Below are 19,061 nucleotides of genomic sequence, written 5' to 3'. Positions count from 1 at the left end.
GAAGCCAGGTCAGAGCCATGATTGAATACTTTAATAATCCAAGGGCACAGCTCAACTGCGGGAGGCCAGGGGGGCAGCCCCCCTCAACTGGCAGCCGTAGTCTGCAGTCCTTCGTGTTCATGATTCAGGGGCACGGCCGCCCCCAGCAGAGACACACTCACGCACACTCACTCCTGTACCCCTAGGCACAGCCCCAGGTCTCTGGAACTGGCCCGGGGTCCCGCTGCCCTCATCTCCACCCACCCTCTTAGCGCCCAGGGCGCCCACGGCCTTTCTTGGACTTCTTGGTCCCTGAGGGGGGTCGGATGGGGAGGGGGGCAGTGCTCGAGGGTGGTGGTGGTGGCAGCGGCGGCAGCAGGAGAGGGGGTAGAGGGGGCTCCGGGGGCTCTGGTGGGCCGGGGCTGGGCCGGAATCCCTCAAAAGGCGAGAACTTCAGGGGGCTGCAGGGGAAACCAAGGCAGAGTCAGCATTTACTGGCACGGGGCCAGGATGCAGTCAAGTGCCCACCCAGGCAGCCCCTGCCATAGAGGTCCCCATGGTAGACAGAGAAACAGAGGCTGAAGCTGGTTCAGAGACGGCCAAGGCAGCCCTGGGGTTGACGGCAGAGCCAAAGCTAGAACGGGCCCCCACCCCACGGTACCTGATGGGGGTCCAGGGGCTGCTGTTGAGGCGCCTGGGGGAGCGCAGCTTGGGCTGGAAGGAGAAGCCCTCCTTAATGCTGTCCAGGACGGAGGGCGCCACGTACGTGAAGCCCTAGGGGGCAGAGGCGGGGCCAGGCGATGCTCAGGGTCCACCGCTCCTTGGCCACACCCCTGCCCGTGTCCCCCTAACCCTCAGGCCCCCAGACCTCACCAGGAAGGCCTGGTTGGCGCTCTCACTGAGGGCCGTGTCGTCTGGACTGTCCACCGGCGTCTGCCTCGTGAAGTGGGAGTCAAACTGGCTCACGTCCTCCTCCGACTGCTGTGGGCACCCCAGGGGGAGAGTCAGGGGTGTCCAGGACAGGGCCCTCCACCCGCCCGCAGGCCAGTGGGACCTCCACTCACCAGGGAGGGCCGGAAAGGGGGGTCCACGCGGCGGGCCAGGAGGTCGTCCCAATTAACGTGCCGGAAGAAGGGGTGCCTCTGTGGGCAGAGTGCCCCCAAACGTGCCAACATTTCACCCTCCGTGGCTCCCTCAGAGACTCTCCCTGCCCTAGAGCCCTGCCCCCTGCACCCAGACACCCTTGGGGTCTCAGCCCTGCCCCTCGTAATGGTCCCAGACCCACCTGCACATCAGCGGCGTCCCCGGGGCCACCCCCGATACGTTGGCTGGGATTCCGCTTCAGAAACTGCAGGACAAGGGCAGGGGGTGAGGGTCTCAGGCAGAGGTACCAATTGTTTCCGAGTGGCCCCAGGAGGTGGGGAAAGGTGAGAAAGGGGTCGTGGCTCGCGGTGGGGGCCCTGGAGTGTGGTCTCCACCTACTGACACCCTCAGGATTTCCAAGGTTTGGTGCCATGGCCCCTTCTCCACAAAGCCTTTGTTGGCATCACCCCAGGGCACATTCGTGGGGATCCAACTCACAATCTGGGTGGGGTGCCTCGCCTCCCACTTTGATCCCCAGTGACCGACTTTTTGAGGAGAGCGGCCAGTGCGTGGCGCAGGTCTCGCTGATGAGGACTCGGACTAGGGACCTGTCCACGGTCGGCAGCCGGTCTGCGTCAGAGCTGACGTCTCACACCTCGCAGCCGGTGCTCCTCATCCCAAAGGCACATCGTACAGGTGGGGGAAGGGGAGAGGGGAGCTCCAGCAGCCCTGGCCGAGGGAGACTCAGGAGCCCACGTGGGGCCTGGGAGAAGAGACGGGGGCCGGACCAAGGGCAGGAGGGAGCCCACCTTCTTGACGAGGTCCCGGGCATCCGGGGTGAGGTAGGCGGGCAGCTCCAGCTTCCCTCTGATGATCTTGTCCATGGTTTTCTTCCGGTTCTCTGCAGTGAAGGGTGGCTGGAGAAGGCAGAGGGTGAGAGGAGCCTTGCGGGCCTCCCACTGGGCCCGCCCCTGCCCCGGGAGGGGGCCCTCCTCCCGCCCCCATGCCCACCCTCCCGAGGAGGCTGGACTTGCCGATCCAGTGAGCATGTCGTACATCAGGGCCCCCAAGCTCCACCAGTCCACCGCCCGGTTGTGGCCACTGCGCACCAGAATCTCAGGGGCCCTGGGGGCCAGGTGGAACCATCAGTCAGGCCGAGCCCTGCCTGGCTGTCCGCCCGACCCCTGGGCCCAGCCGGCTGCCGCTTACATGTACTCGATGGTGCCGCAGAAGGTGTGGGTGACGGCACCCTCGTGAATTGACTCCTTGCAGAGGCCAAAGTCCGTCAGTTTGATGTGACCTGAGGAAGAATGTTAGCGTGGGTCGGTCAGGACCCCAGGCCACCCCACAGGGCTCAGCCCTCCCCACACATGCGCACCCTGGCTGTTGAGCATGATGTTCTCAGGTTTGAGATCCCGGTAGATGATGCCTTGGGAGTGGAGATGGCCCAGGGCCAGTGTGATCTCTGACAGGTAGAAACTGCAGAGACAGGACAGGGTGAAGGCAAGGGCGGGGGGTGGGGGGGGGCGGTGGAGCCAGGCCCTGGCGGGGAGGGGTCCCTGGACCCCCTCAGGAGAGAGGCTGGAGGTAACACCCACCAGGCCGTGTCTTCCAGGAAGATGCCCTCTCGCTCCAGATGTGTGAAGAGCTCGCCGCCTGCGACACAAACATGTCAGCAGCTGTGTGCTGGGACCAAGCTCTTCTGCTCGCCGAGCCTTGGTTTCTTCTCGGGGAGAGTGGGGCTCGTAATTCCCGCCCTACCTGCCTCCCAGAGCTGCCGTGGGGACTCAATTCAATTCAGCAAACGTCTACCGACGCCTACTCGGTGCCTGGCCCTGTGCTGGGTGAAGCTGGGGACAGAGATGAAGAGACCCAGCCACTGCCCGCAGGACGCTCAGTCTAATGGGGAGACAGACACGCACACAGCTGCTCCAATATGCCAGACTGAGGCAACGGCTCTGAGAGCCTAACCCAAAAAACTTCACAGAGGAGACAGGAGGACACAATTAACCCCAACGTGAGGGGACAGAGAAAGTCCCTGGCAGCGGTGAGACTTAAAGGGGATGCAGAGATGGAGCGCAGGAAATGAAGCTCCCAGGGCTCATCGGGACAGATGGGGTCAGTGGGAAAAGCAGGCCCGGATCGCTTCGTGGCGAGTAGGGGACACCAGGCCACGGAGGCCAGGCTTGATCCGGGCAGTTGCAGGGAGCCATGGAATTCTGAGTAGGAGTGTTGGGGGCAATCCCGTGCTCTGAGACGATGACCCTGGAAGTTGGTGGAGGAGACACTAGGAAGAGGGTGAGCTGGAGGCTTCGAGGCCAGTTAAGAAACAACTGTGACACCTCCCCTCCACCCAAGAGAGTAGAGAGGATAGAGGACACTGCAGAGAATGAACCACCTGGATTGGGATCTGACTGGATGCAGGGCACACAGGAGAGAGGACCAGGACATGAAGGGCTACTGGAAATGGACAAAACAACCCTCTGGATATCTATACAAACTCCCACCATTCCCATCCACCCCCAACACCGGTGAGGGATACAAGAGGCACTGGACAGACGTTTGCTGAATGAATGAATGAATGAACAAACGGACAGAGGGATGGATGAGGTGGGGCCCCCCTGGCCATTCTACATACCACATCTCTCCCAGCTCCCCCCAGAGCTCCCTGTGCTGGTTCCCTGGCCTTGCCCACACCCCGGATGGGCCCGCACTCATACCACTGAGGCACTCCAGGATGAGGTAGAGTTTGCCGCCAGTCTGGAAGGCATAGGCCAGTTCCACAATGAAGGGGTGCTTCACTGACTCTAGAATGTTCCGCTCAGCCCGCGTGTGCGCCGTGTCCTTGGCGTTGCGCACAATTTTGGCCTGCAGAGGCAGGGATCGGTTAGAAGGTGGGCCCCCAGGACTCCCTCAGTCCCTCCAGCCATTCTCTATCACCCCATTGTATTTCTCCATAATTCTTCGGCTATCAGCAACCATCCTTTCCAGGGACTGGTTTATCCTAGTAGCACGGTGTTTCTCGCCTCCGCACTCATGACATTTGGGGCAGATAATTCTTTGCTGTGGGGGGCTGTCTTTTGCATTGTAAGACCTTTAGCAGAATCCCTGGGCTCGACCCACTGGATGCCTGTGGCAGCCCCTCTCTACTCGTGACTCAGAAATGTACACCGACATTGCCAACATTGCCAGAGGTTGCCTGGGAGGCAATACTGCCCATGGTTGAGAATTACTGCAAAACAATATAATTGCTACTGACAATAAACAATTAAGTGCCCAAGATAGTGACCATCTCCTCCACCACGTTCACTGCTGTCTCCCAAAGGCCGGTGGAGTACACTGGGAATGGCAGCCACTGGGTGAGGATCTGTCGGCTGAACAAATGACTCACCTTCCTCAGGACTTTCATGGCATATATTCTGCCCACATTGGTGCCCTGCACCTTTCGCACCTGGAACACCTGCAGGGCAGGGGAGACAGGATCAACCTCCCTCTCCATATCCTATCTTCAAAAAGCCCTACCCTGAAGCTCTGGCACTGGGACCAAGAGGCCCACCCAAGAGTGGGGCGGTAAAGATTTCAAGTCCGATTCTAAGAGGATTTACAAGTCGAACTTTTTTTTCTTTTAACTTTTTGGCGGCGCGGCATGTGCGATCTTAGTTCCCCGACCAGGGATCGAATCCCCGCCCCCTGCATTGGAAGCACTGGACCGCCACAGAAGTCTCTATAAGTCTAATTTGTTTTGAGACCCTTTGGTGCAGCAAGACTGAGGCTGTGAGGCCAGTGAGGAAGGAGGAGGGCCGGTACCTTGCCATAGTTCCCCTTGCCCAGCACACGCAGCAGCTCAAAGCAGTGGGGCCCGATGCGCTCAGGGCCCGGGTTCACACTGCTCTCAGTCAGCTCCACCTCCTCATAGCGTCCCACAGGCCTGTGGACACAAGAAGTTAACGGGCGCAAGCTCCAGTGCTCCTCAGGTCCCCTTCCCCAGCCCATTCCCTCCTCCCCCAACACGACCCTCACTCACTCCAGGCCAGCCGCCCTCAACTCGGCAAGGGGACACACGTCCTGTGAGAAACCGAGGGGTAAGAGGCAAGGGAGGTGCCAGGCTCCCTCCCCGCAAGCTGGACTGCTTGGCCCAGGCGTGCAGATGGTGAGGAACGGGAGCTGGCAGGCGATGGGCCAGGACTGGGGAGGAGAGGCGAGGGCAGGAAAGGGAGAGTCTGCAGGGGAAGGGCTGGGGGCCTGCAAGACAGGTGGGGGTGAAGGTAGGGTCAGAGCCTAATAGTGGCCGGGATCTTAGACCGGGGTCTGCAGGAGAGGAGCCCACTCTGGGGGCAGGGGGGTGGCGGCGGGCGCACGGGCCATCCCACCGCCTGGATGATGGGATCGAGCCGGGATCGAGCCGGGATCGAGCCGCGCCCGGGCGGACCACTCACCGCGGGGCTGAACTCTGGCTCGCCCTCGCCCTCGCTGCCTTCCTCCGTCTCCAGGTCCAGGTCAAACACCGCCGCCATGGCTGCGCCGGCCCCGCGGGCCCCCAGGCGCTTACCCAGCCGCGCTCTGACTGACAGGTCGGCCCGGGCCTTACGTCATCACTCCGCGACGGCGGCCTCGCGCACCGATGACGCAAGAGGCTGCCCCTCCCGCGAGCCGGCGGCGAGAAAAGTTGGCGTCCGTCACAAGGCATCTCGGGAATGGTAGTTCCTGAGTGCAGGGGTGCTAAAGCCCGCCGAACCTTCTTCCGCGGGCCCCTCAGTCTTCCCAGCACAGCTTCCCCCGGGGCGGCACAGGACAAGGGCCTCCTGGAAGCCGACCATTTTGATTCTGGGGCGACTTTGACTTTGGACGGGGCAGAGTCCAAGTGCATGCAGGTGTGAGTGTAAATGCAATTCCCAGCCCCGTTGGAGCCCTACGCTGCCAGGTTGGGTGGTGGCGAGAGGCGGGTCGAGTATATCTCTCTGTTCGCCTCTGAAAGGGAGCCGGCTGCTGCATCACGGTCTCTAACGTGCCTCCCGTTCGAGGACCCGCAAGTCAGCATTTACTGCTCCGTGCTCAGCTCACTGCTGGGCTTTGTTGCCAGATTCCTGCCGGAAAGGGTTTGAGTCTCACTGATCCACCCGTAATTATTTATGGGCTTGTGCTGTGCGTCAGACACACGAACTTGTGTTTGGTGACACTACAATAATGAACACACCAAACCTAGTCTGTGAGTTTAGATTTGGGGATGGATTCTTGTTGGATGGGACTCTGGGAGTGTGAACTGGGCCAGACCAGGCCTTGGATGAGTTCTGATTTTTGGAAGCTGTCTGGGTGTGCATTCCAGTTGGACAGGGGAGGCTAGATATGAGCTCAAATGGACAGAATTCAGGGTCTCCAGGCTGGAGGAGGGTTATCTGGTTGGGTGTGGCCCTCGTTGTAATTCCACCCTTGGGTTTGGGTCCTGGTGTAGGTGCCGCTGGCAGGCCCCTCGCCAAAGGTCAACCCAGAGGCCTGGTCAGTGTGGCGGTTTATCCTTAGCTCTAGACGCTATGGGTATCCCCTAACTACCTCTCCCTCCCCCTTCCCCATCCCCTGTCTACCTGAGCTTGAGAAGTGTTGGCCAAGTCGCAAGAACCTATCCCAGACTCTGCACGTTTCACTAGCCCATAAGCCTTTATTTGGAGAGGGACGCTTATGGAGCTGTCCACAGCTTCTGTGCAGCACAGAGGCAGAGTTCTTAAAGCAGCCTCCCCTGAATGAGGAAGGGAGTGTAGAGTCTCCTCTGCCAATGCTAGTTAGGTGTGCCTGAGGCCAAAGCACCAAAGCTTGGTGGATAAGGTGCATAGTGCACGGGAGGGGTGTTCACATGTCTCAGGGCCACATATAGGAGGTGAGTGGGGCCTGGAAGCTGAGTGGGCAGGTACAACTTAGTAAAAGCAGAAACCTGGACCTTGCATCTTGTCCCTCGACTCTTCATCCACTGTGGTATGACATCGAGGCAGTGGCTTTTCCTCTCTGAGCCTGTTTCCTTTTCTGTAGAATGGGGCAATAGTGTCTGCCTGGAGGAGGGATGGTTACTGCTGACCCCAGGTCACCTGCTTCTACTGCTCAGGCCAAATGAGGCAGGTGGGGCACTGCCAAACATTGTCAGCAGGCTCCAGAACTATCTAGAATTTGTTAAATGAGGGGGTGAGAGTAGGAGGACGAGGGGTTTAGTCTCAGGTTTTCTTGGGATTTGTCCAAAGCCAGAGGCCAGGTTCTCTCCTGTAGGCAGCAGGAAGAGACAGACCTGGAGGGGTGGGAAGGATGGGCTGGGTTTGGGCCCACTCGCACTAACCTGGGGGCGGGGTGTGTGTGTGTGTGTGTGTGTGTGTGCGTGTGTGTGCAGCTGTTGTTGCTTCTCCATGACTAGAGTCCTGGGAAGCTATGGGCTGGACTGGGGCCTTCGGGAGGGCAAGCAGCCCACCAGCTACTTCTTTTGTGGCCCCTCAAGTCCAGGAGGCCGTGGTGTCAAAATAGCCCTGCCACTCTGGAACAGACCTGGGGCCTTGGAGGGGACCAGACCTCTCCAACTGTTGGGGCAGGGCCATGGGAAGAGAAGCAGGGAGAGCACCAGGGAGCAGAGAGCACCACCGCGTCCCCTCCAGCACTTTGCCCCTGCCCTCTGGCCCCAGCACTATTTGAAGTGGGACAAGAAGTAGGCAACGGGGTAGTGGGGCCCGTCGATGCCCAGGCCCTGGCAGAGGCCCAACAGGCGGAGACGGGCCTCGGCCGGGCTGGACCCAGCACAGGCCACACTGCAGTAGGGCTCCTCGTATTCTCCAGGCACCAGGGCCTCCTCCAGCAGATTGAGACGCAGCAGGCCCTGGTCGTGAAGAGCCTGCAGGGTCTCGCGGCTGGCGGTGGAACTCAGCGCCTGCAGGTGCTGGGACACCAGGCACATGACACCCACCAGGTGGCCACGGGCGCGTGGGTGGGCAGGCAAGGCAGGCCGCAGGCCGCAGGCCACCATAGCAGCAGCGAGCAGCAGGTCCACACCATAAAGCTCCTGGATCCAGTCTCGCAGGTAGAAGCCACCCATGCGGGGGTTGATCTCGATGAGCCGCGGCCCAGCCCTAGTCAGCTTGAGCTCCACGTTGAAGACCCCATCCAGCAGCCCGCAGCCCAGGCAACAGCGGAAGGCTGCCTGCACCAGCTGTGCCTCCTGCTCCGGTGCCAGCCCAGTGGGCATGCAGGCCGCCGTCTCAGTGAAGCCAGGCAGCCGTGTGGGGCCATTGTCGGAGACGAAGGCAGCCACCAGTCTCCCTCCAAACAACACCAGATCCACGTCGTGTTCGGTGCCCTCGATGAACTCCATCAGCAGCATGGCATTGCCCCAGCCCAGCCCGATGCCAGGGTGGTCGGCCTCGCCCTGCAGGTCTCGGGAGATCCGGGAAAAGTGCTCATGGCACTGCGACGCGTCCTCCACCAGCCGTACACCCACTGCACCCGCCCCAAACTCCAGCTTCATGACACCTGGCAGGGGCACCTGGCGGACAGCACTGTCCACGTCGGCCTCGCTCTCCAGTGGGCAGCAGGGCACAGCATAGAGGGAGGGAGCGGGCCAGGGTGGGCCATGGCGGCACAACAAGTGCAGCTGGGTGTGGCTCTTCTGCTTAGCCAGGTGCATGGCGGCTGGCGGGTTGCAGGGCAGACCCAGCTCCTGGCAGAGCAAGGCCGTGAGCACCAGGCAGTCATCCCAGTAGGAAAAGCAGCCGTCTAGCTGCAGGCCGCGTGCCCGCACCAGCTCCGCCAGCACCCGTGCGTTCTCCTCATCCCTCCGGTGCTCTGTTATATCGAAGTGGATGAAGGTCTGCACCAGCTGGGACGCAAAGTGGTTGGGGTCCGACTCCACCAGGTGCAGCTGCAGAAACCACAGGGCCGCAACACACCGAGATCAGCTTGTGCTGGGCGCTGGGCAATAGGATGGGGCCTAGAACATGGTCCTGACCCTCGGGGGAGACAGCTTCACCAGTGCTACGCGCTCAAAACATATTTGTTGATGATTGAGTAGAAGGTACAGAGGTGGGACACCTAATCCAGCCAAGAGGGTAGGGAAGGCAACCTAGAGGAGGCAGTGCTTAAGCTGGGAGCTGAGTAAGGTTTAGCCAGAGGAAAGATGGCTGCAGGAGGGGGTGTGTCATCTAGATGGGAGGGGTGGCAGAGAGGGCTGGTGGACTCTTTCCCACTGTCAGGCTCAGTCTGGCCAGGGTTTGTAGGGAACCACCAGGGTTCGTAAGGAAACCACCAGGGTTCGTGGGGAAACCACCAGGGTTCGTAGGGAAACCACCAGGGTTAGGGCTTGGGACTGCTGGTCTGGTGTCCCGAGTGGCCTTTTACTCCTAGCAGGGACAAAATTCAGCTAGGGGCGGGAAAAAGTTGAGACTCCTAACCTGCACGGGGAACCCCTACGCTTGGGCTCTAGGCCCCCGGCTAGATCGCCCCGCGCAGGCCCCGCCCCAAGGCCAACACCGCCCCTGGCCCCGCCCCGGGCCCTGCCTCCACCACTCAGGCCGGAACTTTGAGCCCCGCCCCGCCCCACCCCGCCCACCTTGAGCCCGTAGTCGCGCGCCGCCTCCCACACGAATTTCTTGCTGACACGGCCCGCGCCGAGCACCAGCAGCTGCTTCCCCTCCATGAGGTAGCGGGCCGAGCGCCGCAGCATCGTCTCCACCAGCGGCGCGGCCGCCGCCTCCTCGGCTGCCAGCCCCGGGCGCGGCGCGGCCCACAGCCCTTCGAGCGCGCCGCACGCCTCCAGACACAGGCCTCCGTTCAGCTCCAGGGCCACGGGGGTCAGCGCGCGGCCGGCCACTGACAGGGCGAAGTCCGCCCCTGGGCCGGGCAGGGGGCGCGGGCTGAGTGCGGGCCGCCTTCGGGCCTCGGGCCCCCCTCCTCCCGTCCCCGTCCCGGGCGGCCCGCACTCACCGAGGAAGTCAGTGCGGACCTGGCGCCCGCCGCGCTGCTCAGCGCTCAGGCCGGCCTCCAGGGTCAGCACGGCGGCTAGCGCGGCCTCGGCCGCCGCCTTGACGCGCTGCCGCACGACTGCCACCTGCGAGGCCTCACCCAGGCCGCACTGGGCCAGCGCCGCCTCCAGCGTCCGTGGCAAGGAGCTCTGGTGCCGCAGAGGCCGGTCCCCACGGCCCACGCTGCACACCACCTGGGCAAGGTGAGGCTCAGGGGGCCGGTCCAGGAGGAGTCCGCCCGGGACTATCCCCGGCCCCAGCACACCTTCCCCTATGCCACGATCCAGGCCACACCCCTCACTGGACATTCAAGTCCTGTGCTCCAATGTGACTTACACTGCACAAACCACCTTCCCTGCCACTGCTCGTCTGGTCCCCCTGGGGGGACTCTACCCAGGCTTCCAGGCCCAGCTGGGGTCTCTGCTGCCTAAGGACTCTAAGCATGCTTGCTCCTACTCACTACAGCCCTGGGGGCCTGTTCCACCCTGGTGGGCTTAGCCCTAGAGCTCCCTGAGGGCAAGGTTGAGTCTCTCCCTCTCAGCTTGGCCCAGAGCTGTGTACCTAGGAGGGTCCCTAAGCCTCCCTCCTAAAGGGCTCCAGGCCCTGGAGGTTTGTCAGGGACCCTGGGTCAGCCTCTTCTGTGGGGAAGAGCTCCCTGGGAAGAGGTTTCAGCCCTGGGCCCCTGGTACCCAGAATGGGATACCAGGTAGGGCTCCGGATGTGGGAGGAGCACAGGAAGGGTTGGAGAGGAGGGAAAGTGTCAGACCCAGGAGTCCTCCCAGAGGCAACCAAAATCCTCCGCCCCCACCCCCGCCCCCGCCCCGCAAGATTTTTGTCCTCTCTCTGCCCAGGGGTCCTCATCAGCTCAGTGGAACTGGGCTGGGGTGTGGCAGCAGGGGCATGACCTGAACCTGAGCCATGCTCACCTTGCTCAGCAGGGGCCTGTCACCCTGTGTCCGACAGACCACAGCACAGATACGCAGAGCCAGCTCAGGGCCAGGCGGGGGGCTGCCTGGGGGAAGACGGTGAGGCCTGAGCACAGAGCGGCCAGGAGGCCAAGCCAGGCTCCACCTCTGGCTGGCACAGGTGGCTCTCACCTGGGAAGGGCAGCCGGGCAGGTGGGCATACAGCCTCCACCAGGACACTCTCCTCCTCCTCCAGTTTCTCCAGCAGTGCCAGCACTGTGTCCACCACTGGGCCCAGCTCAGCTCGGGGGTACAGACGCATTGCCTGCCGCCCCCTCCAGCGCCAGCCGCTGAGCTTCACGGCTACCTGCAACAGGCAGGGGAAGGGGGCCTCCTCACCACCCCACGGACCTGCAGGGTGGGACGCTCATACCACAGGAGCTAATGAGTAAACTGAGGTAAGAAGGCAGGGGATTACCACAGAGATGGGGCAGTGGTAGGGCTCAAAGTTGGGGACCGCTTCCCAGCAGGACCCGGTAACCCTCCACGGGTCCCCTCCTGCTGGCCTCTGCACATCCTCGGGGGCAGGAGCCCGTTACCTGCAGGGCATCACCCAGGGCCTCGGAGTGCAGAAAAGCCCCTACTTCCTCCTTCACCAGTGTCTCCTGGCCCTCTTTGCCATTCAGCTCCACCAGCCGTAGTCCCGGGCTGGCATCCCCTCCCCGCAGCAGTGCCGGCGGCTTGTAGGTGAAAGCCAAGGTAGCTGGTACAACCACGTCACCCTGCTGAGCTAGCAGTCGCCTCGTCAGCAGCCGGTCCTCCAGCAGCCGGGCCAGCTCGGCTGAGGCTCCTGTGGGGCAGGTCAGGTCGCGAGCGAGCTCAGCTGCCTCTCGACCCCAGCCAGGCCCCAGCCCCAGGCCCGCCAGGAAGTAGGTGGCGCGGCGAGGGGGGACAAAATCATCCAGGAATGTCAGGCCCCCCGGGTGGAAGCTCACGGCCTTGGAGACCAGCAGGGCTGCCTCGCCCGGCTGCCCTGGTGCTGGCACCTTTGTCAGCCAAGCAGGGGACAGGCAAAGGAGCATGTTTCCTGTGGGCAGAAGGAGGAGGGTTGCTGGCCAGGGAAGACTTAATGCCCCCATGCCCTCCACCTCCAGCCTGGGCCCCTGGGTAGTCGGGACAGCTGCTCCCAGAACCCACCCCCACTCGGAGTAGGGCAGCTGGCCCGGTGGAATGCAGGCAGTTGCCAGGGTTGGCGGGTATTTTGGGATGTGGCTGGGCCAGGGCAGGGCTGCCCTTTCTGTAGGAGGGGGTGGGGGAACTTGGGCACACACTCACCCGGGCTCTGGACCCCGCCCTCCAGCAGCAGAGACAGAAAGGTGCTGGGGGATCCCAGAATGCACAAGGTCACCTCCGCTCCAGGGCAGCCTTGAGGAGGAGAACATTGCCAAGCTCACCAGGGGCTCCCCTTGCTCTCTTTCCGCCCACCTTTCCCCACCCCCATAGCCCTGCCCTCACCCTTGGACCCCCAGGTCCTCCCCGGGTATCGGACGAGGAAAGTAAAGGGGACAGAGGAAGCTGGAGAGCGAAGGGGAAGCTGCCTGCCCACCTTGCCCTCTGAGGCTAGCTCCCTTCCCTCTGCAGCTGGCCCAGAAGGCACTGGAGGCTGGGTGACTGGAGACGTGTGTTCTAGCCTGAGCTCTGCCACTGACTTTCTGTGTGACCCTTGGTCCCTGTGCGGTGAGGGGAGGAGTCTCTGCACCTCAGTTTCCCAGTCTGTACAATGGGGCCCAGTCTGTGATGTTCACGCACTCTAGCTGTAAGCCCTCTGTCCACACAAAATCTTTTGTGGCTGCCTGATACATGAAACAGATAAAGCAGAGGAGGAGTCCTGGGTCCCAGCTGCTAGCTGCCTCCACAGCAGCTCCCAAGACACTTCTGTAGAAGCTTTGGGTCCACAGAACTTGGATTGCAAATCCCAGGGCTGGATTTTCTGGGGGTGGGAGGGAAGCCTTGATCTCTGACTTTACTGGTGCCAGATGCCCTTTGAAATGCCTGCCTTCCGGAGGTTGACTGGCCTTGTCTCCCTGGCTTCAGACCAAGCCAGAGCCTAGGGGAAGGGGCCGACCTTGACAGGGATGGGAAGCAGGCTGGGCTGAGGGTGCCTCCCTCCTCTAGGGGTGCCCCCTCCCCCCAGGGGTGCCCCCTCCTCCGTGGAGCCCTCGGGCACCTGTGCGGGGCACCTGGGTGCGGTCCTGGGTCTCTGGAAGGCCAGCTTGCTGCAGACAGCTCTGCAGGAGACTGTAGTAGTAGACAGTCCAGGCCCGGGCCTCCGCCCCCTCGGGGGAGCCCTTGCAGTCCAGGGCCACGTCATGGCGCCAGGAACCATGGAAGCAGCCTGGGGGTGGCAGGCCAGAGCCCCCGCCCCATGGGCCCTCCTCTTCTTCCAGGTCCTTGGAGCCCAGCGGGGAGTCACACTCGGGACCCAGCGGATCCAGGGACAGCTGAGGGAGGCAGAAGTGGTGGGTCTTGGGCAGGGTGGGCAAGGGGCATATTAAGTCACCCAAGGGTATAAGCCCCCCACTCTCCTAACCTTGGGCAGACACTGTCCTAGGAACAAAAGAGGATGGGTTGGGTTGGGTTGGGTTGGGTTGGGGGATGAAGGCCTGTCACCAGGAACATGTAAGCGGGAGTGCTTTGTAAACTGTATGTGCAGTGCCCCAGCGGGTGGAGGCAGAAAGCAATGCACTGCTGGCTGGACCACTGCCCCCTCACCCCACGTCCAGGTCTGCCCCAGCTTGGTTCAGAGGGGCAGAGGTTTTTTGCCGGTTTTGTTTATCGAGGCAGCCCTGGGACCTAAAACAGCCCTGGCACGCTGTAGCTGCTCAAGATTTGATGACTGAAGGATAAGTGAACGAATGAACCAAGCAATCACTCTTGGGCTGCTCTCTTCTCCCTGGCCTCAGTGACCCATGTACCATCGTGAAGTTCTGCTGAGACCTAAATATGTGGGTGAATCTGGTCCACGGTCATCTCCAAGTAGGCTGGAGAATCTACCATACGCCCAGTCCTGGGCCAGGCATTAGTAAGGAAAAAGCTGGTGCCCTTCTTTTCAGATGTTCTGAGTCATGGAAATGCTCACTTTAGATGAAATCTTACACCCTGCCCCTCTCTGAGGCTGGCTGACTCCCAAATGAGGCTGCTCAGAGGCTCACTGTGAACACACGTGCAGACACAGGTGGGCCTGTCCTCCGGGGGACAGGCTGGGCCTCCTTGGACAAATCGTGAGGTTTCTTTGGGATTTGTGGGTGCCTGGTGCCTGCCCTGTCACTCCCCCCCCCCGCCCCCCGCCGGGGTGCTGATGAGGCTTGGACCTAGAGAATCACCGTGGTCATTGAGAGACGGCATACTGCAGGCAGCCGGGAGGGCAGAGGTCTGGGCCTCAGACCTGGCCTGGAATCCCGGTTCGCCGGTGCCAAATTCTGAGGCTTGGTGCCCTTTCTTAGAAGCTGAGTCCCCTGAGAGCCCAGAATGGGTTCACTGCTATGTTCCCAAACTTAGAATGGGGCAGGGCGCATGGTAATAATAAGTTGCAGGATGAATGAATGCCAAAGGGGACCAAGAGTGCCCGCCTCCCAGAGCTGATGGGGGAGAGAGGCAGTGCCTGGCACACAGCAGCTGCTTGTCCCATGGCACACAGAGTGGGCGGTCAAGGGGTGTGTGCGCAGCTGGTCACGGGTCTGTGCACAGGCAGCCCCAGGGCTAGGCTTTTACGTGCCCGATGCTGCCCTCCGGGCCCTCCCTCTGATTAGGGGCTTGGGCTTTGGTGGGGAGGGACCAGGGGAGACTCACCATCTCACAGGTGGAGAGGATGAGAGACGGATGGAAGAGACTGACAGAGAGAGACAGAGGAGGGAGTCAGGGCAGCCGGCTCTCTTCCGCAGAGCCCAGCCCCTAAGACTCTGGGGCAGAGAAGTGGCCGCGACCGCGCCGCTCTCCTGTCTCAGCCAGGAGGTGTCCAAGGCTGCCCCACCCCCACCCCCACCCCCAGGAAGCATCGAGGGATTTCTGACGCCCGGACCCCATGGGGCCCGCACCCCGAGCTCACACATCCCAAGCTGTGCGGGGCAGGGCCGGGGGTCCTGGCGCTCAGCCCTTCCAGCGGGGGGCGCGCCGGGTCCCCGCGCGTGTGTGCGCGCGTCTGGGAGGGGTGTGCAGGCGGTGTCGCAGGTCCCGCTGGGGGGCGCGGGCGCTCAAGGTCCCGTCCCCGCGGCCCCTGCCCCGCAGCCCCCTCCCTGGCTCTCCCCGGGGCGCGGGCAGCAGCCGGGGTACCTGGCGGTTGGCAGCGGCTCGGCGGGGCTCTGCCGGGCTCGGCGGGAGGCGCGGACCCGGCGGGACTCGGCGGCGGCGGCACAGCGCCCGGCCGAGGCGGCGCCGCTTTATATAGAAGCGCCCGGGGCATGCCCAGTGCCAGGCGGGGGGCGGCGCGGGGCGAATTGGCCCGGCCCCACCGTCCTCCAGCCGGGGGACCCGGCAAAACCTCCGCCACCCATCCTGAACCTGGGGTCCTGGGGGTGGGCGGGCCCGACCCTGCCAGAGGCAAGGCGCCCGGGGGGCCAGGGAGAGACAGAGGGACAGGCAGAGGGACAGACAGGAGACCTTCGGAGACACAGTAAGTCGAACAGAGGGCCAGGTTCTAACGGATAGCGATCGTCAGAGAGGGTCACAGACTTAGGGGCCGCGGTAAAGAAAAGACAGAGGACAGAGGGGGATAAATAAAGAGAGAGAGAGAGAGACCCATAATGGAAGAGAGATGGAAAGAGGATATAGGGGGAGGGGAAAGCTGGAGCCGGCAGAGACTGTTACCAGGGCTTGCCCTCAGGGGTGGGGTGGCCAGGAGAGCGGCTGGAGCACACAGTCCGCAGCCCTGACCTTGGATGGAGTCCTGAGCTCCCCAGCACCCTGGGCCGCAGCTGTCTGCCAAGGAGCACTGTGCTGTATGGCAGCAAGCAGTCCCAGAAAGGCCTTCTTGAACAGGGGTCCCTGTACATCTGCGGGGTCCCCTCCTCAGCTCTCCCAGCCCCTACAGCGTAGTGGCCACTAGGTAAGACGCCCCCCACAAGGGCAGTCCCAGTTCCCTGGGACACCCTCTGCCCTGCTGGGGGCCAAGAGGGAAGAGGGTGGCCAGGCTGAGAGCTCCAGTGGGTCTGAGCACAGCAAAGGAAGGGGCTTGTCTACACGATCTGCCCTGCCCATCAACACCCAGGTCAGCTGGACATCCACAGTTATACCCACAATCTCCCCAAAACGCACATCCTTACCCCCAGGTGCACCCATCCAAACACCCACAAAAGCACACCTCAAGAGACCTGGATCACAGCCACACGTGCACCCCAAGAAACACACCCAGAGATTCATACCCTCACAAGTGTTGTCCCACTAGGTGGATTCCGATCCTAGATCCAGCTGTGGGGCCTGGGCACCTCCCCTTCCTGGTCTGAACCTCCCTCTACTCCTGACTTAAATGGGTCTAGTTACCATCTCATAGGACTGCGGTGAAGATTATCACAGCATCCTGAGCCCAGCACACGTAGGCTATTGTTGCAATTCTCCCACCTCACCCCCGCAAACTCAGACCCTCTCTCCAGAGACACCCCCCCACCCCCGACTGTTCCCTAGAGCCTCCTGGGCTGGGGGAGGGTACTGACGGCCCCACAGCACTTGTGGAGGCAAAGGTGGCTGCTTTGGCCCCTTTCTACAACCGTACAGAGCAGCCTGTGAGGAACCACCCTGTCTACCAGTGGAGGGACTCAGAGATGAGAAGTGACTTACCTGGGGCCCCCCAGCCCAGCCCACATTCCCCACACAGCTTTCCAGGGCTGCTCTGGGCTCCCCAGCACCAGATCCACACTCCACTCCTCCCTGTGGCCAGCTCAGGCTCCTGGAATGAGGTGCGGCCACCCAAGAAGATCCACCCTCTTGCTGAGGGGGTAGCCTGAGCTCCAGGGAGATCCACGGGAGGGAGCAGGGTTGGGGCGTGGATGTCACCAAAGAGCATGAGATCTGACACTTAACAAATATTAAAAACCAAAATCCAACAGAGTACATTTTAAAGATCTTATCGGCTTTATCCAGCAGTTCATGAACCTGGCAGCATCCCGTCTAGCAGACAGAAAGGAGCTACAGGAAGTTGTGTAAAATGCAAGACTTTTATAGGCAGAAGGGAGCAGACACAAAGAAGTTATACTTAGGCAAAAAAGTGGGTTGGTTATTGCAAGATCACTTTCTTTTAGGCAACAGCAGGGGTCTATCAGGCAGATGAACTTGCTAGTGCTGGTCAGGCAATCCCTGATTGACTGAAAGTTTAAGATACAATTTCCAGGAGAGCTGAAACTGTAATCAAGTTATCCCGGCTTGGTGACATGGGACTTAGCATAAGTGACTCCACCTTGGGCCTGCTGTCTTGTTTTTTGCTTTTTTTTTTTTTTTAACTCTTTTTAAATTTATTTATTTATTTATTTATTTATTTATTTATTTATTTATTTATTTATTTATTTATTTATTTATGTTGGCTGCACTGGACCTTAGTTGTGGCATGCGGGATCTTTAGTTGCGGCATGCATTCGGAATCTATTTCCCCAACCAGGGATTGAACCCGGGCCCCTGCATTGGGAGTGCAGAGTCTTACCCACTGGACCTCCAGGGAAGTCCCTGCTGTCTTGTTTTTAACACAAGCAGTGTAGCATCTGTGGACTCAGTTTTCTCATCCTCAAATGGGGATTATACTGCATACTTTAGCCCAGGCTTGGCTGGACAGGGGGCACCTGGCAGAAGGTAGCAGTGCCAGCAAACGTTTTTTGACTTGTCCCAGGCACTGTACAGAGGGCTTTATGTGCCATATCTCACTTAACCCTGTTGGGTAGCAGTTATGAGTCTCTGCCTTTTGCAGATGAGGCAATGGAGGCTCAGAGAAGTGATGCGATTTGCCCAAGGTCACACGGCTGGTGAGAGGCAGGGCTGGGGTCTTCCCTCTGCCAGAGTGTGTGCATACATGCACACAGAGCAGTGTGGTTCTGTGCCCACTCCCAGACTGCCCTGGCTGGGCACCGGCTGTGATGGCATTTGCCTTGTGGATGCAGGGAGGGAAATCAGGGTTGGGCAACTGCAGCTCAGCCCAGGGCCCTGGGACTTGGGGCAAGCAGGCTGGCAGGGCAGTCTTGCTCTGTTTGTGCCAGGAGAGCCTGGAGGTCACCTGAGGCTGAGCTGAGCCAGGTAGGCGTGGGGTGACGAGAGGCAATCCCTGGGTGACTGCCCAGCTTGACTAAACAATAACCATCATAGAAATGAGACAGGTAGAGTGGTCTTGGGACTAGGGTGGGAGCTGTTATTACCCTATTATCTGTAGGAGGAGACTGAGGCTCAGAGACAGTGAGAAGGCCTTTCCCATGCAGGGACTTTGCAGGGAGTCCAAGCCTGGCCTCCAGACAGTGTGGGGATGGGGGGACTTATGGGGGGGGGGGCAGTCGAGATGGAGACCATGGTCCCCCACACGGGGGTCCATTTGCCCTTCCACTTCTTTGCTTGCTCCCCACTCCTGTCCCCTGGGCTGACCCAGGCCGATGGACATCGCTGGGTGCCATCCCAGCTTTGGTCCCCACAGGCTGAGTACTCTCAGATGCGTGCCTTGCCTTCTCTGAGCCCCTTTCCAGGCAGGTTTGTAGGGAGCTGGGGCTGCTAGGTTCACTGAGTGTGGTTGTGCAGGTTGCTCACTGCACAAAGGTACCCTGCTGAGTGGTCACTTCCCTTCTGTCCTGCAAGGGATGCATGTACCTGGGGGAGGGGCATCTTTTCCCAACTAGTGCACAGGAGCCATAGGGGGCTAGCGCAGCCCTGTGGGAACAGCGTGTGTAAAAAAGCGTTCCGACAAGGAGGGAGCTGGTCCTCTTTTGGTCTGACCCCTTGGCTCAGGCTTCCCAGATGGATGGTTGATAATGGGACCTGCAGAAGGACTGCCCAGAAAATGCTTCCCACAGTAGACAAGGCAGTGACTCAGCCCCAGCTCGAGAGGCCCGTGCTGGAGACCACCTGCCCCAGGGTCTATATCCAGGGGGAACGC

The 19,061-nt window shown here is 61.1% G+C and overlaps 2 protein-coding genes across 10 annotated transcripts; both read right to left on the bottom strand.

Annotated features, from left to right (window-relative positions):
• Positions 1 to 9: 9 nt before the first annotated feature.
• On the bottom strand, positions 10 to 6,601 carry RPS6KB2 (ribosomal protein S6 kinase B2). Of its 9 annotated transcripts, none has more exons than XM_036859233.1 (15): positions 5,499 to 5,695; positions 5,087 to 5,304; positions 4,870 to 4,990; positions 4,454 to 4,522; positions 3,783 to 3,930; positions 2,661 to 2,718; positions 2,441 to 2,541; positions 2,272 to 2,362; positions 2,097 to 2,187; positions 1,872 to 1,979; positions 1,265 to 1,327; positions 1,044 to 1,121; positions 853 to 960; positions 641 to 753; positions 10 to 440 (listed from the first exon to the last, which is right to left on the bottom strand). In XM_036859233.1, exons 1-15 carry the CDS (start codon positions 5,574 to 5,576, stop codon positions 248 to 250), a joined length of 1,638 nt encoding a protein of 545 aa, XP_036715128.1. In that variant the 5' UTR covers positions 5,577 to 5,695; the 3' UTR covers positions 10 to 247. The 9 variants fall into 9 exon arrangements, 6 of the variants coding, with proteins under 6 accessions (XP_036715128.1, XP_036715129.1, XP_036715125.1 ...); XM_036859234.1 differs by having other exon boundaries at positions 5,087 to 5,127; positions 5,499 to 5,692; XM_036859230.1 differs by lacking the exon at positions 5,087 to 5,304 and having other exon boundaries at positions 853 to 957; positions 5,499 to 6,597.
• Positions 6,602 to 6,691: 90 nt separating this feature from the next.
• CARNS1 (carnosine synthase 1) lies at positions 6,692 to 15,342 on the bottom strand. The gene is made up of 10 exons (XM_036859228.1): positions 15,278 to 15,342; positions 14,798 to 14,837; positions 13,176 to 13,449; positions 12,284 to 12,373; positions 11,548 to 12,035; positions 11,141 to 11,315; positions 10,970 to 11,055; positions 10,006 to 10,237; positions 9,632 to 9,912; positions 6,692 to 8,944 (listed from the first exon to the last, which is right to left on the bottom strand). The coding sequence occupies exons 2-10, from the start codon at positions 14,798 to 14,800 to the stop codon at positions 7,718 to 7,720; spliced, it is 2,856 nt and encodes a 951-aa protein (XP_036715123.1). The 5' UTR covers positions 14,801 to 14,837; positions 15,278 to 15,342; the 3' UTR covers positions 6,692 to 7,717.
• Between the last annotated feature and the right edge of the window lie 3,719 nt (positions 15,343 to 19,061).

The sequence above is a fragment of the Balaenoptera musculus genome, chromosome 8 (genome assembly GCF_009873245.2).
Source record: "Balaenoptera musculus isolate JJ_BM4_2016_0621 chromosome 8, mBalMus1.pri.v3, whole genome shotgun sequence".
Taxonomy (NCBI): Eukaryota; Metazoa; Chordata; class Mammalia; order Artiodactyla; family Balaenopteridae; genus Balaenoptera; species Balaenoptera musculus.
The sequence above is the reverse complement of the archived record's forward strand: the minus strand, read 5'-3'. Positions and strand labels throughout refer to the sequence as shown.

What these genes read in the sequence shown, in the direction of transcription:
- RPS6KB2 (XM_036859229.1), bottom strand. Translation starts at nt 5,929, where the DNA reads ATGCACTTGGACTCTGCCCCGTCCAAAGTCAAAGTCGCCCCAGAATCA. An exon ending in GCGCCAACCAGGCCTTCCTG is followed by an intron (nt 754 to 852) that starts GTGAGGTCTGGG and finishes TCTGCCCCCTAG; the next exon opens with GGCTTCACGTACGTGGCGCC. An exon ending in AGCCCCTGGACCCCCATCAG is followed by an intron (nt 441 to 640) that starts GTACCGTGGGGT and finishes TTTCCCCTGCAG; the next exon opens with CCCCCTGAAGTTCTCGCCTT.
- CARNS1 (XM_036859228.1), bottom strand. An exon ending in GGGCGGGGTCCAGAGCCCGG is followed by an intron (nt 12,036 to 12,283) that starts GTGAGTGTGTGC and finishes TTCTGCCCACAG; the next exon opens with GAAACATGCTCCTTTGCCTG. An exon ending in CCCTGGGTGATGCCCTGCAG is followed by an intron (nt 11,316 to 11,547) that starts GTAACGGGCTCC and finishes TGCCTGTTGCAG; the next exon opens with GTAGCCGTGAAGCTCAGCGG.